The sequence below is a fragment of the Acanthaster planci genome, linkage group LG16, assembly GCF_054643075.1.
Source record: "Acanthaster planci isolate LZ-2023a linkage group LG16, COTS_SCS, whole genome shotgun sequence".
In the NCBI taxonomy this organism is placed as follows: Eukaryota; Metazoa; Echinodermata; class Asteroidea; order Valvatida; family Acanthasteridae; genus Acanthaster; species Acanthaster planci.
In genome coordinates, this window is record NC_141792.1 from 2,916,194 (window position 1) to 2,934,444 (window position 18,251).

The following is an 18,251-nucleotide window of genomic DNA, read 5'->3' on the forward strand; positions in this document are numbered from 1 at the left end:
CCTGTACCTCAGCTGGTATTTATGTTGTGTTAATAATTCAAAGCTTAGCATGCCGTGGTGCCTAGACGTGCCAAGACTTGTTGACGTGCTTATAACTTTAAATACAAAGACACCTTTGGGTTTGAAGAACAAGACACCAAAACACGTTTATCTCGCGGTAACGCTCTTTCAACAACGAAACAGGTTCACTTCAAAAGAGGTGCTTGAATTTTAAATAGTTACATACACTTGTTAACGCAATGACGCCTTCTTAATGGACATTGGTTTGTACAGTGCTGATTGAGGAAGTGTCCAAATCAATTAGCTTTCCGCCCTGAGTTGACGGGCACCCTCATAGGCGGAAGTAAGACAGTCCGGTACGAAGTTTTCCAGCTGGGTTCTTGCCCGCGTTTGGCGTTCACGCAAAGTCCATGCATTCCAGGAAATAAACTCGTTGCCCTTTTTTTTATCGTGCCCTGCGTCAAACGCGCTTAAACTTGCGCGCCTATGCGGTGATTCCGTACCAAAGGACTGTCAATATTGCATTTAGATAAAAGTACGCCACTTGTTTTTCCTGCTGGGAAAGGATAGGCCGACAGTTACATGTGTGTGTACAGACGTTAGCTCCAGCCCCTTGTCATTAGCTAGCCCGAGCGCTTATGTTATAGCCTATCGAACCACAGTCGCAACTTTTGGTACAACGCCTCAGATAATGGCCTAAAGATGTTAAACGGAGATATGACTCAGAGTGAGAACGGTCAGTTACCGGCTGCGCTTCTTTTTTTTTTGAACAAACTGGTGTTATACTGTTATCACGAGATGAATGCTCATCATTTCTGAAATCATTGTGGGGTTGATCCCCACCAGCGTGAGGATCATTTCGATTGGTTCTACGTGTATATGATCAGGTGATCATTGCCACCTCAGTCTGTGTTACTGCCACCGGATCCTCAGATTCGGTTGAATATTGTGCGCATATCTGGTCACTGGTTGACTGATTCGAATTTAGGATTCAAAATGTAACAGATCAGTTTAAATTGAATTTGACAGGAGGTCAAATCTCTAAAGGAAGCAAACTAATCTGACTCAGGTTGATTTATTCTAATAATGACCCTCGGGGTAATTTTTGAAAGATTTTGAGAAAGATTTGTGACAACACGCATGGAATGATTAACTACTAAATTTACTATGAGCATTACTACTGATTTGTTTATTGGAAACAACATTCAATCGATTGGGATAAATACTGATAAAGACTGATGTTATGTGACCCACTCTTTTAAAAAGAGCAACGACAAGTTGCCAAAGCCACTCTTGGGTGACAGACCTGTAGAAGAATCTTGCACCATGGTTATCAGAAGGAGCCCTCTACATTTCTAACCCACATAATGTTTATTTTCTTCATCATACCAAAGTAAGTGATACACGTACATCAACACGAAAAGTTCAGTTTCCTCTTTCTATCTCTAACTGGAACAGAAATTATAGATAAAAGCCTCATGAATCATTTTCAAGGAGACGTTACATATATCCTAATTTTACCGTTTCTCTGCTGCACCTTATTGGTTTACATTCTATCACTTCACAGTATTCTAGACATCGACATTTCTTTTTCTTTTCTTTAGTTTCAACTCCAGATTACTAGATGCACATTTTCCAGTGACATTCACAGCATTAATATTATCGTGCATACCAAGGGGTGGAAAACATCATTATATCAGGCTAACACTACCAACATGACTGTCAATAATGAAATTTACAAACTTGGGCCTTAAAATCTTCTTTCAAATCAGGTAAATGTACGCCTTTTTTAAATCTTAATGATCACCACACCTGAGATTGTCATGTGTAAGGATGTCAGACAGAACCATGCGAGAGGTGTGTTAGCATACTATTTCTTAAGTAGACATATGTTCAGTTTTACTACTAAATGTCTCGTGCTGCTTTCTTAAAGCTATCGACTGTGTTTGATAAAAACCTGGTAGGATGAATTACGGAATAAAATAGTTAATTGGCCAGGAGACCACTAACGTGAACACATGTTTTTGCTACTTCTTTAGTACCGTTCATAAAACACAAACTTTTTAGACCAACTTTTCATTCTCGTGTTCCTCTACTGTGCTAGCCTGCTTACTTTGAACGTCTCAGAATGAATCGCGCGAAGAAAGCAATTAATTTGCTTAGAAGCAAGAAGTCCTGATTGTATTGGGCACAGACACAATATTGTATTGGTGTACGAACTGCGCTATTTTTGTTCCCTTCAGGCGAACGCGTACTTTTTGAAATCACTATGTGAAGAAAATTTACCGCATACAAGTGATGCTCTTTTTAGCACTTGCGCGATGAATCCTTCTTACGGGGCATTAGCAAGTAATAAAAATGATTCACCCGGGGAAGGGCGGGACTCTGAACTAAAACCATTTTCAGTTGCTAAGCAGAAAATGTTACTTTGTGAAAAGGCGGGGACAACGTGTACGCACATCAGAAACAAAAGTGCTGTACACGGATGGGTAAACGTCCTGGTTGAGCACAATGACGAAGTTACACTCAGAACTGTATTAGGTCCTTATTCTTATACCAGTACTCGGGGAAAAATTCGTCCAAGTAAATGAAAATAAATTCTCAATTCCTAGTTAACTCTGTTTGAGCTACAGCTAGTCACGTTAGATGACCTCCCCGTGCTGCGTGACATTGCATTCTTACGGCAGCAGAGAATACGCAGAAAGGCATCCTTGAACAGTGGGTTGGCGACGGCGTAGCAAAACGGATTCAAGGTGCTGCTCAAATGACTCATCCAGCCCAACACCTGAAAATGAAATAAATTATGGCAAGTGGTCAAAGCGATCGACTGTCATCCGGTAAATAAGGAGGAGCAAGTGTTGAAGGCAACGATATAAAGTGTTATTAATTAACAGAACAGACAGAGGACAATTACTGACAGCATATGCGTTTCGCCGGTCCTATAATGGGGGGGGGGGTTGACACTAAATGGGTCGGCTCATCAATGGCTGATGACATGGTCTCACAATTGCCCCCACTTTGAAAATAATTCTGCTGCAACTCTCCCCAAGCGCGCTGGTCTTGGCCCAAAAGAGGCATTTCCCCAGTTGTCAATAAAAAAATCTCAGTTCTGACACAGGAATTTGGGACACCTGGTTCACTACAAAGTGGACGAACTGCGACCTAAATCCGGCCTCTCGGCTCTATCTTTGAGAACAGTAGAGTTTTACGTGGCAATATAATCGTACAACGTGCACCAGTTTCAAGCTTGAGGCTAACATGCAGTATCCACCCTGAGCAGAAGCACCCCCTCATAGTTTGGAAAAAGTTATTTTGGTTGGGAGGGCTCATTTTCTTGGTGGCGATGCGACTGCAACGCTTGCAATTCATGGACGCTCGTGAACCAGCAATGTTACATGTACCAGCACAGGAGAATCAGTTGCTAGGGAAATTGCGCCCTCACTTAAACCAGCTCAGCCCCAATTTTCCAATATTTTTACCAATAAACTCGGCGATGAGTAATGACTAACCAGTCTTATTTTCTCATGCTCATCCATGCACAAGTCTCATGTAAAGCTTAGAAAGAAGCTTCAGCAAAACAGTGTATCAACTTCTATCACAGCATCAGTTCGGAATCCCCCTGTACTGTAAATTAAACAAACAAACAAACAAACAAACAAACAAACAAACAAACACCCCAACAAACAAACAAACAAACAAACAAACAAACACACACCCACCCCAACCAACCAACCAACAAACAAACAAACAAATAAACGACGACTGAAACTGGATGCTCATAAAACAACACTCACCTTGAAGATGTTCACAATTGACGGCGGTAAGCTCACTGGGTCCACTGCTGCCCACAAGGCAAACACCGACCAAGGCATGGCAGACACGATCATGGTCGTGAAGACAAGGGTGAGGGTGCGGGTTGCACGTCCAGTGGCCAGACGACTCTCGCGTTTGGACAATTGTCCAAAGCGCGCTGAGTCTCCCGGTCTGTCGTGGGGGTGAGGTTGCCCTGTTGAAGGTGTAGTCCGCCTTCGTGTTGGCCCAGTCGTTCCATGGTACTTAACCGCGTCAGCGCTTTGATCACTTTCCAGAAAAACCTCCAAAGCTGGGTTGCTCATTCCTCGGGAGACTGCGGCCGAGACGCTCAACACAGAGGAGGCATTCTCCGCGTCTCTCGCTTGTTCGGGTAATTCTGCGTCAGAGCAATTACTTGTCGAGAAAGATTCTTTGGGCAACGCCTTTCTCTTGAAAATGGCCCGGGAGACAGTCGGTTTTGCATTTCCTCGATTTTTTTCAAGACCTTTGCGAATAATAGCGCAGTAGACTAGAGCGTACAGGACAACAGCCAGGCTCATGGGTGCCCAGGATAGAGAGAGCACCGTAAATGTCAACAACCCCGGATAGAAGGCGTATGGGCCATGACAACTGGGAGGTCGCACCCGCCCGATGACTCCGGCGTACGGGAGGATAATGATCACAGGCGTCCACAGCAGTACTGGGATGAAGTAACCGAGGAATATCAGGAAGCATACGTGGCCCAGCGTCTTCTCCGACAAATGCTTCAGCGGCATGTTGGTCGCCCGGAACCGGTCGTAGCAGATGACGAGCGTCATCATGAAGGTTGCTTGCAGGAAAATGTGATCGAAATATATGGTGCATGTGCAGTAGGCCTCACTAAAAGGCCAGTTCTCATGGAAGTCTTCCAAGAATCCTAGTACAGGCATAACGCCGCCACTGACCAAGTCTGCAACTGCTAAGCCTACGATGTAATAATTGGTATAGGTGCGCAGTTTCTTTGTCCTTGCGTACGCGTAAAGAACTAAAACATTCGCCCCAAATGTAATGAACAGGACAACTGCACGTATCACGGCGTAAAGAATTAGCCACGTGGATATCTTGGGCGTATCTTGGACAGGATCGGACTCGGTATAAAGCAAGGCTTCGGTCAGAGTGCTTTCATTAAGGAAGTAGTCACTAATATCAGTGCGTGCTGTAGAATAAGGTCCATTCGGGGATTCCATTGTCAGTGTTGCCGGACTGCTGTCATTGGGCCACGCTGAAAGACCTTCACTCGACACGTCGCCGGACTCCGTTAGTAGCGTGAACAACCAGGATGTACCAGTCTCCATACTGGACGGAATGGCAAGAACTTCACAGGTCAGTTTTGTTCTAAGTGGAATGTTCGATGTGTCTGCTAATAACTCACAACTCAGGAGTTCAGGGCAAACGGAATTTTGTTACCACGTTAACTTCGAAATTTGACAGCTTTTTGTGGCATGCTATATCGCGACGTTGTAATTTCTATACCAGACTGCTTTTCAGATTTCCAAACCTTTCATTCTGAATAAGGCCCACGTCGATAGCTCCTAAAAGCTCTTAAGTCGATCTAATGGGTCATTTTGAGTGCTCAGCAAGCCTTGCATTTATGCCTGCTCAACGTACACGGAGGTCTGTGCTCGTATGAGGATGGATTCAGAGCTGTCTCCTTTTAAGAGGATATCGCTTTCACTTCATGCTCGCATCTGCCACCGCCATATCGCGTAAATCTGTCTTCCCGTCACTCGGGATTTAGACAATCCGTTAATGAAGAGACACGAGGGACGACAAGACACTGTGATGTTGGCCTCTATGGAGCTATTAGATTACTGAGGCGACAATCTACGACAAAGACTCCTACAATCTTGACGTGTTTGAATATATCTTATATAAGCGTGAATGTCTCGGGTTCACTCCATGCAGGAAGATAATGACTGTAACTGATGAAAAATACAGCAGTCAGTACGCCTGTAATAAGATTTCTTGCATTGAAATCGACACGATGATGTTGCTGATACTCCAAGGACTGAAAAATGCACTGGAAGAATGGCGCATCTAGTATGGCATTAAAAATGTGTATTCCTTTTACTTACAGCTGTTCTGTTACACGAACTTGCGGGTCAAATGACAGCGAGAGAGCTGAGCGCACAGTACTGAGGTTATAGCCAATTACTACTTGATCTCTCGGTTGTTAATAGCCTTTAAGTTCACTCTTTAATTCGTGTGTGGTTATTATGTGATCCATTCTGTCCCCATGCTCGGCTGAATAAAAGCTTTACACATCATCGTGTGGTGGGGAGGGTGGACTCATCCAGCGCAGCTGTGAACTCTCTCACATTCTCTGAACCGATCTTATCCCGATGGGCAGACAGGCTGCATCTTGCGTCTAGAACCAAATCTAGAGCCCTGTTTTCATTGGGAGCCTATTGAACGGATATTCGCTAAAATAAGTACTAAACACAAACAAGTTATCGGCGAAGTTTTTGCTCACAGATCAGTGGACGACGCATCATACTTAAAATGAAGTTGTTAATCAGTCGTGTTTGTGGTCTAGAACAACTGATATGAGCGAGCATGCTGCGTCGTTTTACAATTGGCTTCGAAGCCTGTTCACCATTGCCGCGATCCAGTGTGCCGCGCTGATTCGGCCCGGTTACCACGCGTGGTCGTGGGCTGATCAGCACCACTGGTTTCGGCCCACGTCGGCCCACAACCCCACTGTATGGAATTCCATTACTGCCAGTTTACGCGTGGGAGTGTCGCATCGTCGCTTTAACGTTTCTGTGATTTTGTTTTCGCTAGTATGTAGGTGGCGCTGTTTTGAAAGCAGCCGCAGACTAATTCTATCTTGTAACCGATTTATAAAATTTCGGGCAATTTCTTACGGTGGAAAAGGCTCAAGCCTCTTGCGATATGTATATAATTTATGGAGTCTTTGTAGTAGTTGTTGTGCTAGAACTAGTTTTGCTTGACAACGATGAACAGAACTTCATCAGACTACACATTAACGAACCCTTCTTCGCGTTGGCATCAGGACAGTGTCCTTTTTTGACTTCATGCATGAAGTTCTTCGGTGCCTATCCGAACAACTTGACTGCGGGGTGCTTTCCATTTCCCTAAAAATCACACATTAATTTTACTCTGTTTATGGTACTTTTTTGTATGATGTGATACAGATAAAACCCTGAAAGGCTAGGGGGAAAGGAGTACCCAGTTACTTGGATTGCATGGGTCTGGCCGGCATTTGCCCTTGAAATCATTAAAACAAGAAAGTTGCAGAAGGAACAGTGCTGTCGACAGTTGATACGGTGTGGTTATTTCCCCTTTCCGAACTAAACGACCTTCGCAAGTACTGTACATGATGCCACTTTCCACTCCATGACTCATATAACAGTTCCTGAACGATCGATTTTATGTTATGAATTAATTGTCGTGAAACTTTCCTCCACTTCACGTTAAATGATTTTTTTCGAAATTTGGCATATGATTTATTTCTTCACGTTGACAAAAATGTCACAAGATGAGCTAGTACGCCATTCTTTTGGAGCAGGTTACACCTATCCTGAAATTTGTGGCATTCTGGAGATTCGACGCGTTCTTTGTAGGTAATGAATGAATTGTTTTAGGGGTATGTTCCTCAGCTTAAACTTTTTTATGCCTCGGTCCTCGAGCTTTTAGGCAAAAAACATTTAGAGTGGAGAGCGACAAAACATATATAGGAATTTTTCGTTCCTCAAAATATCAATTGCCACATTTAAGAACGCAGGAAGAAAAAATCATTTTGGAAATGAAAGGATTTCCAAATAAAGAACGGTTGCATAGCTTTTAGCGGTGGTTGGAATAAAAAATAATATTGTATCTATTTGATCAATTTTTCTCAGAAAGGTTGGTCCAAAAACATGCCAAAATAATTTATTTTCTAATTCTTTTCAAGGCAGATCGAGAACCAAGAAATAAAAAAGTGTGTCCTCAGCAACAAAACGTGAAATTGTCCACGAGTTAAAAATGTCTTGAGAGGTAGACCACTGGAGATGCCACTCGGATTATTGAATCAGTTGTATGATATTAATTAGATGAGTGGTTCATAGTTTATGCTGTAGGCTTTACTTATCCCACAGCTGCTAGGCTACTAAATTGATGCTTTCTTTACTGTCTGATTTAATTTAGTCTTGATCCTAGTTGCTCACTTTACTCATTCCATAAGATATTGCACCATTACATATTGCGCCAATACGGTTATAAACCCTTTAATACGTTCACTCTGAGCGGAAGCAAGAACACGTGTTTTGTTTTTCGGGGAGGGGAGAGAAAAGCAAGTAGGGGAACTAACTTATAGACCAACAACAGAAGGAGCGAGAGTGTAATTTCACGGAGGATGCTCTTTTCAAAAACCATGGGCAAACCTGACTGTCACAGACGCAAACATTAGCATTATTTGTGTACTGAGCGAGACCGTCTAGTCAAATTGTCTCAGAAGAACCACCACTGATAGGCGTAATTTGCATTTTTATTATTAATTTCAACAGGTAAAACCAAACTTAAAGTACAGTGAGGATGGATTAAACTTTTGAGTTGTCGATTAACTTTGATTAACTTTTTATTTGGCATTTTTGAGAATCATCACAGTGCTGTCAACCGAGCATGTGGCATGAGCGTAGGCTAATCATGTCAATGTTAACTCTGGTCTCCAGTTTCCCGTAAGCTGAGCCCTTAGTTATAACATTTGCTCTCTCTTTCAACGTAAAGCAATGGAATCATTGGTTCAAAATAACACATTAACCCTAAACACTCTCCTTTTTTCATGCACATCTCATCGTACTAAGGTCCATCCATGTGGTTCTAGTTATACCATGGAGGAAGGAAGACTGGTTACACATGTCTGGATTTGTAATTTATAAGTTGGTTCGAAATGGACAAAACTACTACCTCAGTTAATTAAAGTGATTCTTCACTCACTTCCGGAAATGCTAGAGAATATTTGAACTTAAGCTTTGTAATGAGTAGGGCGCTCAATTATCCTGAAGAAATGGTAGGTCTGGAAATTCTGACAGTGAGCTCTGAATTATACCGTAAAAAAATTATATTCGTATGCATGTAAATGCTAGTATTCCAGTAATTTTGCTTGAGCACAAATATACCGATGGTACATTTGCATGTACATATACATTGATGCCAATTTTGTTTGAAAATTGATGTTGACAATCAGTGTTTCCCATGTCTCTGATTCCTAATTTGTATAATTTCGGCAGATTCACCATGGCTCAAACGCCTGGCTCAGGGAAGCTCTTTTGGTGAAAAGAGGAGAGAGAAATTTCATTCCTCTCAACTCCAAATGGCCTCGCCAGAATTAGAATAGTGGGTGTATTTGTAACACTTTACTTGCTTATGCCACCCTGTATTTAAAAGTACAGACTGTCCATGTTTAGAAATTATATCTAAATTCAAGATTATGAGATGATAATATAAAACGACTTTTATAAGACATGCAGCAGTCATCCTTTCAGCGCCCGCCCCTAGTGCTATCCCCCCTTGAATGCCAACCCACAGAGAGACAAACTATCAGCTCAATACCACAACCTGATATAGTGCATGCTTGCAGACTGCCCTCTGCAGATTTTATGGGCATAACCTGACTTTACTGTGCAGTGAGTAATAAACCAACATTGACACAGTGGAGCAGTTCCAACAAACCAACTAGAGACCACCTAATCACTTAGTCTGCCTTTAATGCTTTCACAACCGAATTCCACAAAACGACAATTATTAGTTGGCACTAGCCGGAAAAAAGAAATTAAGAGTTCAAATTTAAAATGATATAAGAAGTTTTCATTGAATACAAAAGCAAAAATTACCATCATTGGACGGAATTCCAATACCCCCCGTTCAATGTTGGGAGAAACTCTGCACCATGCTGGTTCCTTTCTACCGCAACATTGAAGGGGGGGGTGGGATTTCTAGTCAACTGGAATAAAAGCCAACACAATTTGAAACATTCTTTAAACCAAACTACTCAGTTATACTCTATTTTCGGCACCATTCTGGCTCTTTTTGACCCCAACATTGAACCAAAGTAGTCAATTATACTCTAGTCTGTTCTATGTGCACCACCTTGCGCTTACCTCAATACACAACTGTTCCCATGGAAACATTGCAAATTGCATGTAGCCTGTCCGCTTGGCTAGCGTAAGCTGTTTTTTTTTCGACCACTGTACTGCACATCTTGTTATATGGTAAAACCTTGGAACTTATAAAAGCAAAAATATCAATCTTATATCCATTAACGATTCTAAATTCCTACTTCAATGTAAGCAAAGGACTGGCGAGACTCTTTAGAACATATTGGACTTCTTGATTCTGAAATCAGTTAAGCTAAAGTAACCATTCCATTTATTTATATTAGTACATATATTATAGGCCTTAATCTGTGGAGTTTCTCTTCCAGCCATTATTCAATATTATACGAATAAATTGAAAACTATAGTTTTTTATGTAAACGTTGTACAAGCTGCCAATTTTCAGCCCAGGGTAAAAAAACAGAAATAAAAACTCAATGAGCTAAAAGGCTCTAGAAAACCTTTGCCTGACAATTATACTTGATTTTTCTGCACCATGCTGGCTCTGATTTAACCACAACGTTTGAAGGGAGGAGGATTGGGATTTCCAGTCAACTGGAATAAAAACCAACACAAATTGGCAAACCGACAGATTTAAAGAAGAATTCTTGGGGTGGTATAATGTTGCTTATGTCGTTCTAGATTTGAATTTTGTTTTTCATCTTGTTTCGATATTTCACGGAGTTTGCTAATAAACTTGAGTGGTAAGTTAATTTTCATTTTGGGGTAGGCAAGGCTTACGTTTCATTCCTCTACAAAGTAACTCAGCTGGTTATTATGTTGTGTTAACATTTCAAAGCTTAGCATGTTGTGGTGCCTATTTCTTGAACAAAGACTTGTTGACGTGCTCATAAATCTAAATACAAAGACACCTTTGGGTTTGAAGAACATGAAGCCAAAACACGTTTATCTCGTGGTAACGCTCTTTCAACAACGAAACACGTTCACTTCAAAAGAGGTGGTTGAATTTTAAATAGTTGCATACAGTTGTTAACGCAATGACACCTTTTCTTAATGGACATTTGTTTGTACAGTGCTGATTGAGGAAGTGTCCAAAATCAATTGGCTTTCCGCCCAAAGTTGAAGTGCACATTCATAGGCAAAAGAAAGACAGTCCGGTACGAAGTTTTCCAACTGGGTTCTTGCATTCATGCAAAGCCATGCATTCCAGAAAATGAACTTGTTGCCCTTTTTCATCGTGCCCTGCGTCAAACACGCTTAAACTTGCGCGCCTATGCGGTGATTCCGTACCAAAGGACTATCGATATTGCATTTAGATAAAACACAACCCCTTTTTTTCCCGCTGGGAAAGGATAGGCCGGCAGTAACACGTGTGTGTACAGAGGTTGGCTCCAGCCACTTGTCATTAGCTAGTGCGAGCGCGTGTGTTATAGCCTATCGAAACACGGTCGCAAATTTTGGGACAACGCCTCAGATAACGGCCCAAAGATGGTAAACGGAGATATGACTCACAGTGGGAACGGTCAGTTACCGGCTGCGCTTCTTTTTTTTTTTTAACAAACTGGTGTTCTACTGCCTTGACATCACCACTTGAATGCTCATCATTTCAGAGATCATTGTGGCGTTGATCCCCACCAGCGTGAGGATCGTTTCGATTGGTTCTACGTGTATATGATCAGGTGATCATTGCCACCTCAGTCTATGTTACTGCCACCGGATCCTCAGATTCGGTTGAATATTGTGCACCTTTCTGGCACTGGTTGGCTGATTCAAATTCATGATTCAAAATGTACCAGATCATTTTGAAAAAAAAAAAATCTTTTAAAAAGAGCGGCCACGAGTTACCAAAGCCACTCTTGGGTAACAGACCTGTAGAAGAATTTTGCACCATGGTTATCAGAAGGAGCCCTTCACATCTCTGACCTACATAATGTTTATTTCCTTCGTCATACCAAAGTAAGTGATACACGTACATCAACACGAAAAGTTCAGCTTCCTATTTCTATCTCTAACTGGAACAAAAATTACAGAAAAAGCCTCATGAATCATTTTCAAGGAGACGTTACAAATATCCTAATTTTACCTTTTTAATGCTACACTCTATTGGTTTACATTCTATCACTTCACAGTATTCTAGAAACCGACATGTCCTTTTGTTTTTCTTTAGTTTCAACTCGAGATTACTCGATGCACATTTTCCAGTGACATTCACAGCATTAATATTAACGTGCATACCGAGGGATGGAAAACATCATTATATCAGGCTAACACTACCAACTTGACTGTCAATAATGAAATTTACAAATATGGACCTTAAACTCTTCCTCGGAATCAGGTAAATGTACACTTTTTAAATCTTAATGATCACCAGACCCGAGAGTGTCATGTGTAGAGAATGTCAGACAGAACCATGCAAGAGCGGTGTGTTAGCATACTATTTCTTAAGTAGACATATTTTCTCGGTGCTGCTGTCTTAAAGCTATCGATTGTGTTTGATAAAAACCTGGTAGGGTGAATTACAGAATAAAATAGTTAATTGATCAGGAGACCACTAACGTGAACACATGTTTTTGCTACTTCTTTAGTACCGTACATAAAACACAAACTTTTTAGACCAACTTTTCATTCTCGTGTTCCTCTACTGTGCTAGCCTGCTTACTTTGAACGTCTCAGAATGAATCGCGCGAAGAAAGCAATTAATTTGCTAAGAAGCAAGAAGTCCTGATTGTATTGGGCACAGACACAATATTGTATTGGTGTAAGAGCTGCGTCATTTTTTTTCCTTTCACGTGAACGCTTACTTTATGAAATCACTATGTGAAGAAAATTTACAGTGTACAAGTGATGCTCTTTTTACCGCTTGCGCGGTGAATCCTACTTATTGGGCATTATAAAACGACAGTGTGCACAGCAGTGACAACCGATGATCTCAGCAAATATTGAAAATAATGCGCCTGGGTAAGGGCGAGACTCCGAACCAAACCATTTTTCGGTTGCTAAGCAGAAAACATTACTTTGTGAAAAGGTGGGGCAACGTGTACACAAATCAGAAAAAAAGTGCTTTATGCGGATGGGTAAACGTCCCTGGTTGTGCACGATGACGAAGTTACACCCAGAACTGTATTCGGTTCTCATTCTTATACCAGTATTCGGGGGGAAAATTCGTCCTACGTAACTGAAAATAAATTCACAATTCCTAGTTAATTCTGTTTGAGCTACGGCTAGTCACATTAGATGACCTCCCCGTGCTGTGTGGCATTGCAATCTTACGACAGCGGAGAATACGCAGAAAGGCGTCCTTGAAAAGTGGGTTGGCGACGGCGTAGCAAAACGGATTCAAGGTGCTGCTCAAATGACTCATCCAGCCCAACCCCTGAAAATGAAATACAGTTATGGCGCGTGATAATACCGATCAACTGTCATTCAGTTAAGGAGGAACAGGTGTTCAAGGCAATCATATAAAGTGCTATTAACAGAAAAGACAGAGGGCAATCACTGGGTGCGTAAGCGTGGGGGAAGGGCAGGAGGTTCGGTGTCCCCCCCTCTTTTCGACTGGGGACATGATCCCTCCCCCTTGTTCTGCAGGCCCTACAATGGGGACGAGGCTTAATGGATCGGCTCATCAATGGCACGTGTGGGCGTCGAGGATGAAAATACAGGAAAAAGATAATCGATGACTCGCGGAGTCGTGTTGCTGGTAGCGACGTTTCGGCTGCTGGTGCTGCTAGCCTTCATCAGGCAACTGACGCCCACACGTACTGGGACAGGATGGGTAAGCTCATCTCCACGGGCCCTTACTGGAAATTGGCTAAGGACCCCACCGACCGGCTCTGCAGGAAGATCACAGCCCAGCTTCTCGCCCTTAACAAATCCGGAGACCTTGATGACGCCACCTACCGGAAGTTACGCCCCAACAGCAAACAGCCTCCCCGGATGTACAGTCTACCCAATATCCACAAGCCGGGGACACCCTTGAGACCCACCGTTTCGTGCGTGAGTTCCTTTGCCTGCAACCTCTCCAAGCATCTAGCCGGGATCCTGTCACCGCTGACCGGTAACACACCGAACACCGTGCCCAACTCCACAGCTTTCGCAGCACATCGACAGCCATGAGGAGTTGATCTCTTTCGTCGTCGTGTCTTTGTTTACCAACGTCCCCCATAGATAACGCTTGCTGTGTGGCCCTTCGTCGCCTGGAGGAAGACCCTGAGTTGCCTGACCGGACATTGCTCTCCCCAGCCGAGATTGTCTCCCTGCTAGAGTTTGTCCTGCGTTCTACGTATTTCCTGTATGATGGAGCGTACTACGAACAGACAGACGGAGCAGCCATGGAATCGTTCAAGGAGGAGGCCCTGCAGAGTTGCCCACCTGACTGCCGTCCTACCCTGTGGAAGCGATACGTCGATGACACCTTTGTCATTGCACCACGGGATCAAGCAAGCCGTCTACTCAACCACCTGAACAGCCTCAAGCCCAGCATGCAGTTCACCATCGAGAATGAGCAAGACAACAGCATCGCATTCCTGGACACCATGGTCCACAGGGAACCCACAGCAGCCTGACCATCACCGTGTATCGCAAGAATACACACACCGACCAGTACCTGGCCTTTGACTCACACCACCCAGTGTCCGTCAAAAGGGGCGTGGACAAGTGCCTACATGACTGCGCCTCACGCCTAGTCACCAGACCGCACCACACAGCCGCCAAGAGACGCCGAGTCACCGCTGCCCTCACGGCGAACGGGTATCCAGCGTCCTTCATCCGGCAATCATCAAGACCTAAGACCAGCACCGAAGTGGAGCGACCAGAGTACAAGGCTTTCACCGTTCTTCCCTTCGTGGACGGTATCTCCGGACGGCTGAAGAGGATCCTGGAGGACCACGGCGTCCGCACCGTGTTCCGATCATCCACCACCTTGAGGAACCAACTCGTGCATCCTAAAGATCCCATCCCACCCGGAAGACGCGGAGGAGTGGTCTACGGGATACCACGCGGTGACTGTGGCAAGGTATACATCGGCGAAACTGGCAGACCAATCGGCGAGAGAATCAAGGAGCACCAGCGCAACGTGAGACTCTCCCGTGTGGAGTCGTCAGCGGTAGCTGGTCACCACCCCAATTGGGACGGCGTGCAGTGCGTGGACCCAGACCAGCATTGGTACACAAGACGCGTCAAGGAGTCCATACACATCCGCCTGAATGGACACAACATCAACAGAGACAGCGGCATCGCCTTCCCCGGTTCTGGCTCCCCACCATCCGCCAGCACAAACACTGGAGCACCGGAGCGCAACGGAGCCACACCGAGGACACGCCCGCTCACGCCCGTGGAGTGGAGCGTGCGAAGCCCGCTGAGGTCACCCGTACTGCGTCCGCAATACACGGCGGGGGACACGCGGAGGACGCGGTCCAGCGGTATATAGCGGACTCTGCAGTATCTAGACTTCAGTTCCCTGATGAAAGCTAGCAGCACCAGCAGCGGAAACGTCGCTACCAGCAACACGACACCGCGAGTCATCGATTATCTTTTTCCTGTATAAAGTGAAGTTACATGTACAGACACAGGTGACTCAGTTGCTAGGAAAAATGCGCCCTCACCTGATCCAGCTCGGCCCCAATTACAGCCTGCTGTCATGATATTTTATCAACGAACTCGGCGATGAGTGATGACTAACCATTTTGAATTTCTCATGCTCATCTATGCACTCGTCTTGTGAAAAGCGTATGCTTTACGCAAGCTTTAGCAAAAACGGATATCAACTTCTATAACAGCATAAATTTGGAATCTCCCTCAACTGTCAAACAAACAAAAACCCAACAAACAAACAAACGACGACTGAAACTGAATGCTCTTAAAACAACACTCACCTTGAAGATAATATCAATTGACGGCGGTAAGCTCTCTGGGTACACTGCTGCCCACAAGGCAAAAACCGACCACGGCATGGCAGACACGATCATGGTGGTGAAGATAAAGGTGAGGGTGCGGGTGGCTCGGCCCGTGGCCAAACCACTCGCCCGTTTGGACGATTGTCCAAAGTGGGCAGAGTGTCCCGGTCTATCGTGGGGGTGACGATGCCCTGTTGAAGGCGCAGCCCGCTTTTGTGTTAGCCCAATCGTTCCGGGGTACTTTGCCGCTTGAATGCTGTTTTCTAGAGAAACCTCCAAGGCTGGGTTGCTCATTCCTTTGGACACTACGGCTGAGACACTCAACACAGAGGAGGCCTTTTCTGTGTCTCTCGCTTGTTCGGATACTTTGGCATCAGAACGATAACTCGTCGAGTAAGGTTCTTTGGGTAACGCATGTCTCTTGTGATTTGCCCCGGAGACAGTCGGTTTTGCATTTCTTCGATTTTTTTCAAGACCTTTGCGAATAATAGCGCAGTAGACTAGAGCGTACAGGACAACCGCCACGCTCATAGGTACCCAGGATAGAGAGAGAACCGTAAATGTCAACAACCCCGGATAAAAGGCGTATGGGCCGTGACAACTGGGAGGTTGGACCCGAGAGATGACCCCTGCGTACGGTAGAATAATGAACATTGGAGTCCACAGCAGGAAAGGGATGAAGTAACCGAGGAAAATCAGGAAGCATGCGTGGCCTAGCGTCTTCTCCGACAAATGCTTCAGCGGCATGTTGGTCGCCCGGAACCGGTCGTAGCAGATGACGAGCGTCATCGTGAAGGTTGCTTGCACGAAAATGTGATCGATATAATAGATGCAAGTGCAGAAGGCCTCACTGAAAGGCCAGTTCGCATTGTAGTCTTCCAAGAATCCTAATACAGGCATAACGCCGCCACTTACCAAGTCCGAAACTGCTAAGCCTACAATGTAATAATTGGTATAGGTGCGCAGTCTCTTTGTTGTTGCGTACGCGTAAAGAACTAAAACATTTGCCCAAAATGTAATGAACCAAACAACTGCACGTATCACGGCGAAAGCAATTAGCCACGTGGATATCTTGGACGTATCTTGGACAGGATCGGATTCCGTATGGAGCAAGGCTTTGGTCAGGATGCTTTCATTAAGTAAGATGTCGGTAGTGTTAGAAAACACATCCAGGGATTCCATTGTCAGTGTTGCCGGTTTGCTGTCATTGGGCCACGCGAAAAGACCTTCACTCGAGACGTGGCTGGACTCCGTTGGTAGCGTGAACAACCAGGATGTACCAGTCTCCATACTGGACGGAATGGCAAGAACTTCACAGGTCAGTTTTGTTCTAAGTGGAATGTTCGATGTGTCTGCTAATCGCTCATAACGCAGGTGTTCAACAGAGCGACATCATACTATCAGGGCAAACGGAATTTTATAACCACATTAACTCCAAAATTTGACAGCTTTTTGTGGCATGCTATATCGCGACGTTGTAATTTCTATATCAGACTTCTTTTCAGATTTCCATGAGTTTAGACATAAATCTTACTCAAACCTTTCATTCTGAATCAGGCCCACGTCGATAGCTCCTAAAGGCTCTTACGTCGATCTAATGGGTCATTTTGAGCGCTCAGCAAGCCTTGCATTTATGCCTGGTCCACGTACACGGAGGTCTCTGCTCATATGAGGATGGATTCAGAGCTGTCACCCTTTAAGAGGATATCGCTTTCACTTCATGCTCGCATCTGCCACCGCCCAATCGCGTAGATCTGTCTTCCCGTCACTCGGGATTTAGACAAATCCGTTAATGAAGAGACACTAGGGACGACAAGACACTGTGATGTTGGCCTCTATGGAGCAATTAGATTGCTGAGGCGACATTCCACGACAAAGACTCCTACAATCTTGACGTGTTTGAATATATCTTATATAAGCGTGAATGTCTCGGGGTTCAATCCACGCAGGAAGATAATGACTGTAACTGATGAAACATACAGCAGTTAGTACGCCTGTAATTAGATTTCTTGCATTGAAATCGACACGACGGTGTTGCTGATACTCTGAGGACTGAAAAATGAAAAATGGCGCGTCTAGTATGGCATTAATAAGTGTGTATACTTTCTACTTACCGCTGTTCTGTTACACAAACTTGCGAATCAAATGACAGCGAGAGAGCTGAGCGCACAGTACTTAAGTTATAGCCAATTACTGCTTGATCTCTCGGTTGTTAATAGCCCTGAAGTTCACTCTTTAATTCGCCTGTGGTTATGATGTGATCCCTTCTGTCCCCGTGCTCGGCTGAATAAAAGCTTTACACATCATCGTGTGGTGGGGAGGTTGGACTCATCCATCGAAGCTGTGAACTCTCTCGCATTCTCTCTATCTGGATAGGCAGACAGGCTGCATCTTGCGTCTAGAACCAAATCTAGAGCACTGTTTTCGTTGGGCGCCTATTGAACCGACATTCGCTAAAATAGGTACTAAGCAC

General features: G+C 44.2%; 2 protein-coding genes across 2 annotated transcripts; both read right to left on the minus strand.

The window, feature by feature from the left end:
- Positions 1–609: 609 nt before the first annotated feature.
- Positions 610–5,440, minus strand: LOC147796397 (muscarinic acetylcholine receptor M4-like). Its single transcript, XM_087147606.1, has 2 exons — positions 3,795–5,440; positions 610–2,785 (listed from the first exon to the last, which is right to left on the minus strand). The coding sequence occupies exons 1-2, from the start codon at positions 5,124–5,126 to the stop codon at positions 2,609–2,611; spliced, it is 1,509 nt and encodes a 502-aa protein (XP_087003732.1). The 5' UTR covers positions 5,127–5,440; the 3' UTR covers positions 610–2,608.
- A 3,320-nt stretch (positions 5,441–8,760) lies between these two features.
- Positions 8,761–17,989, minus strand: LOC147796398 (muscarinic acetylcholine receptor M4-like). Its single transcript, XM_087147603.1, has 2 exons — positions 15,758–17,989; positions 8,761–13,260 (listed from the first exon to the last, which is right to left on the minus strand). The coding sequence occupies exons 1-2, from the start codon at positions 17,066–17,068 to the stop codon at positions 13,084–13,086; spliced, it is 1,488 nt and encodes a 495-aa protein (XP_087003729.1). The 5' UTR covers positions 17,069–17,989; the 3' UTR covers positions 8,761–13,083.
- Between the last annotated feature and the right edge of the window lie 262 nt (positions 17,990–18,251).

Coding starts and splice junctions, on each gene's coding strand:
- LOC147796397 (XM_087147606.1), bottom strand. CDS start 5,126: ATGGAGACTGGTACATCCTGGTTGTTCACGCTACTAACGGAGTCCGGC. Junction 2,786..3,794: donor CAATTGTGAACATCTTCAAG/GTGAGTGTTGTT, acceptor TTTCATTTTCAG/GTGTTGGGCTGGATGAGTCA.
- LOC147796398 (XM_087147603.1), bottom strand. CDS start 17,068: ATGGAGACTGGTACATCCTGGTTGTTCACGCTACCAACGGAGTCCAGC. Junction 13,261..15,757: donor CAATTGATATTATCTTCAAG/GTGAGTGTTGTT, acceptor TTTCATTTTCAG/GGGTTGGGCTGGATGAGTCA.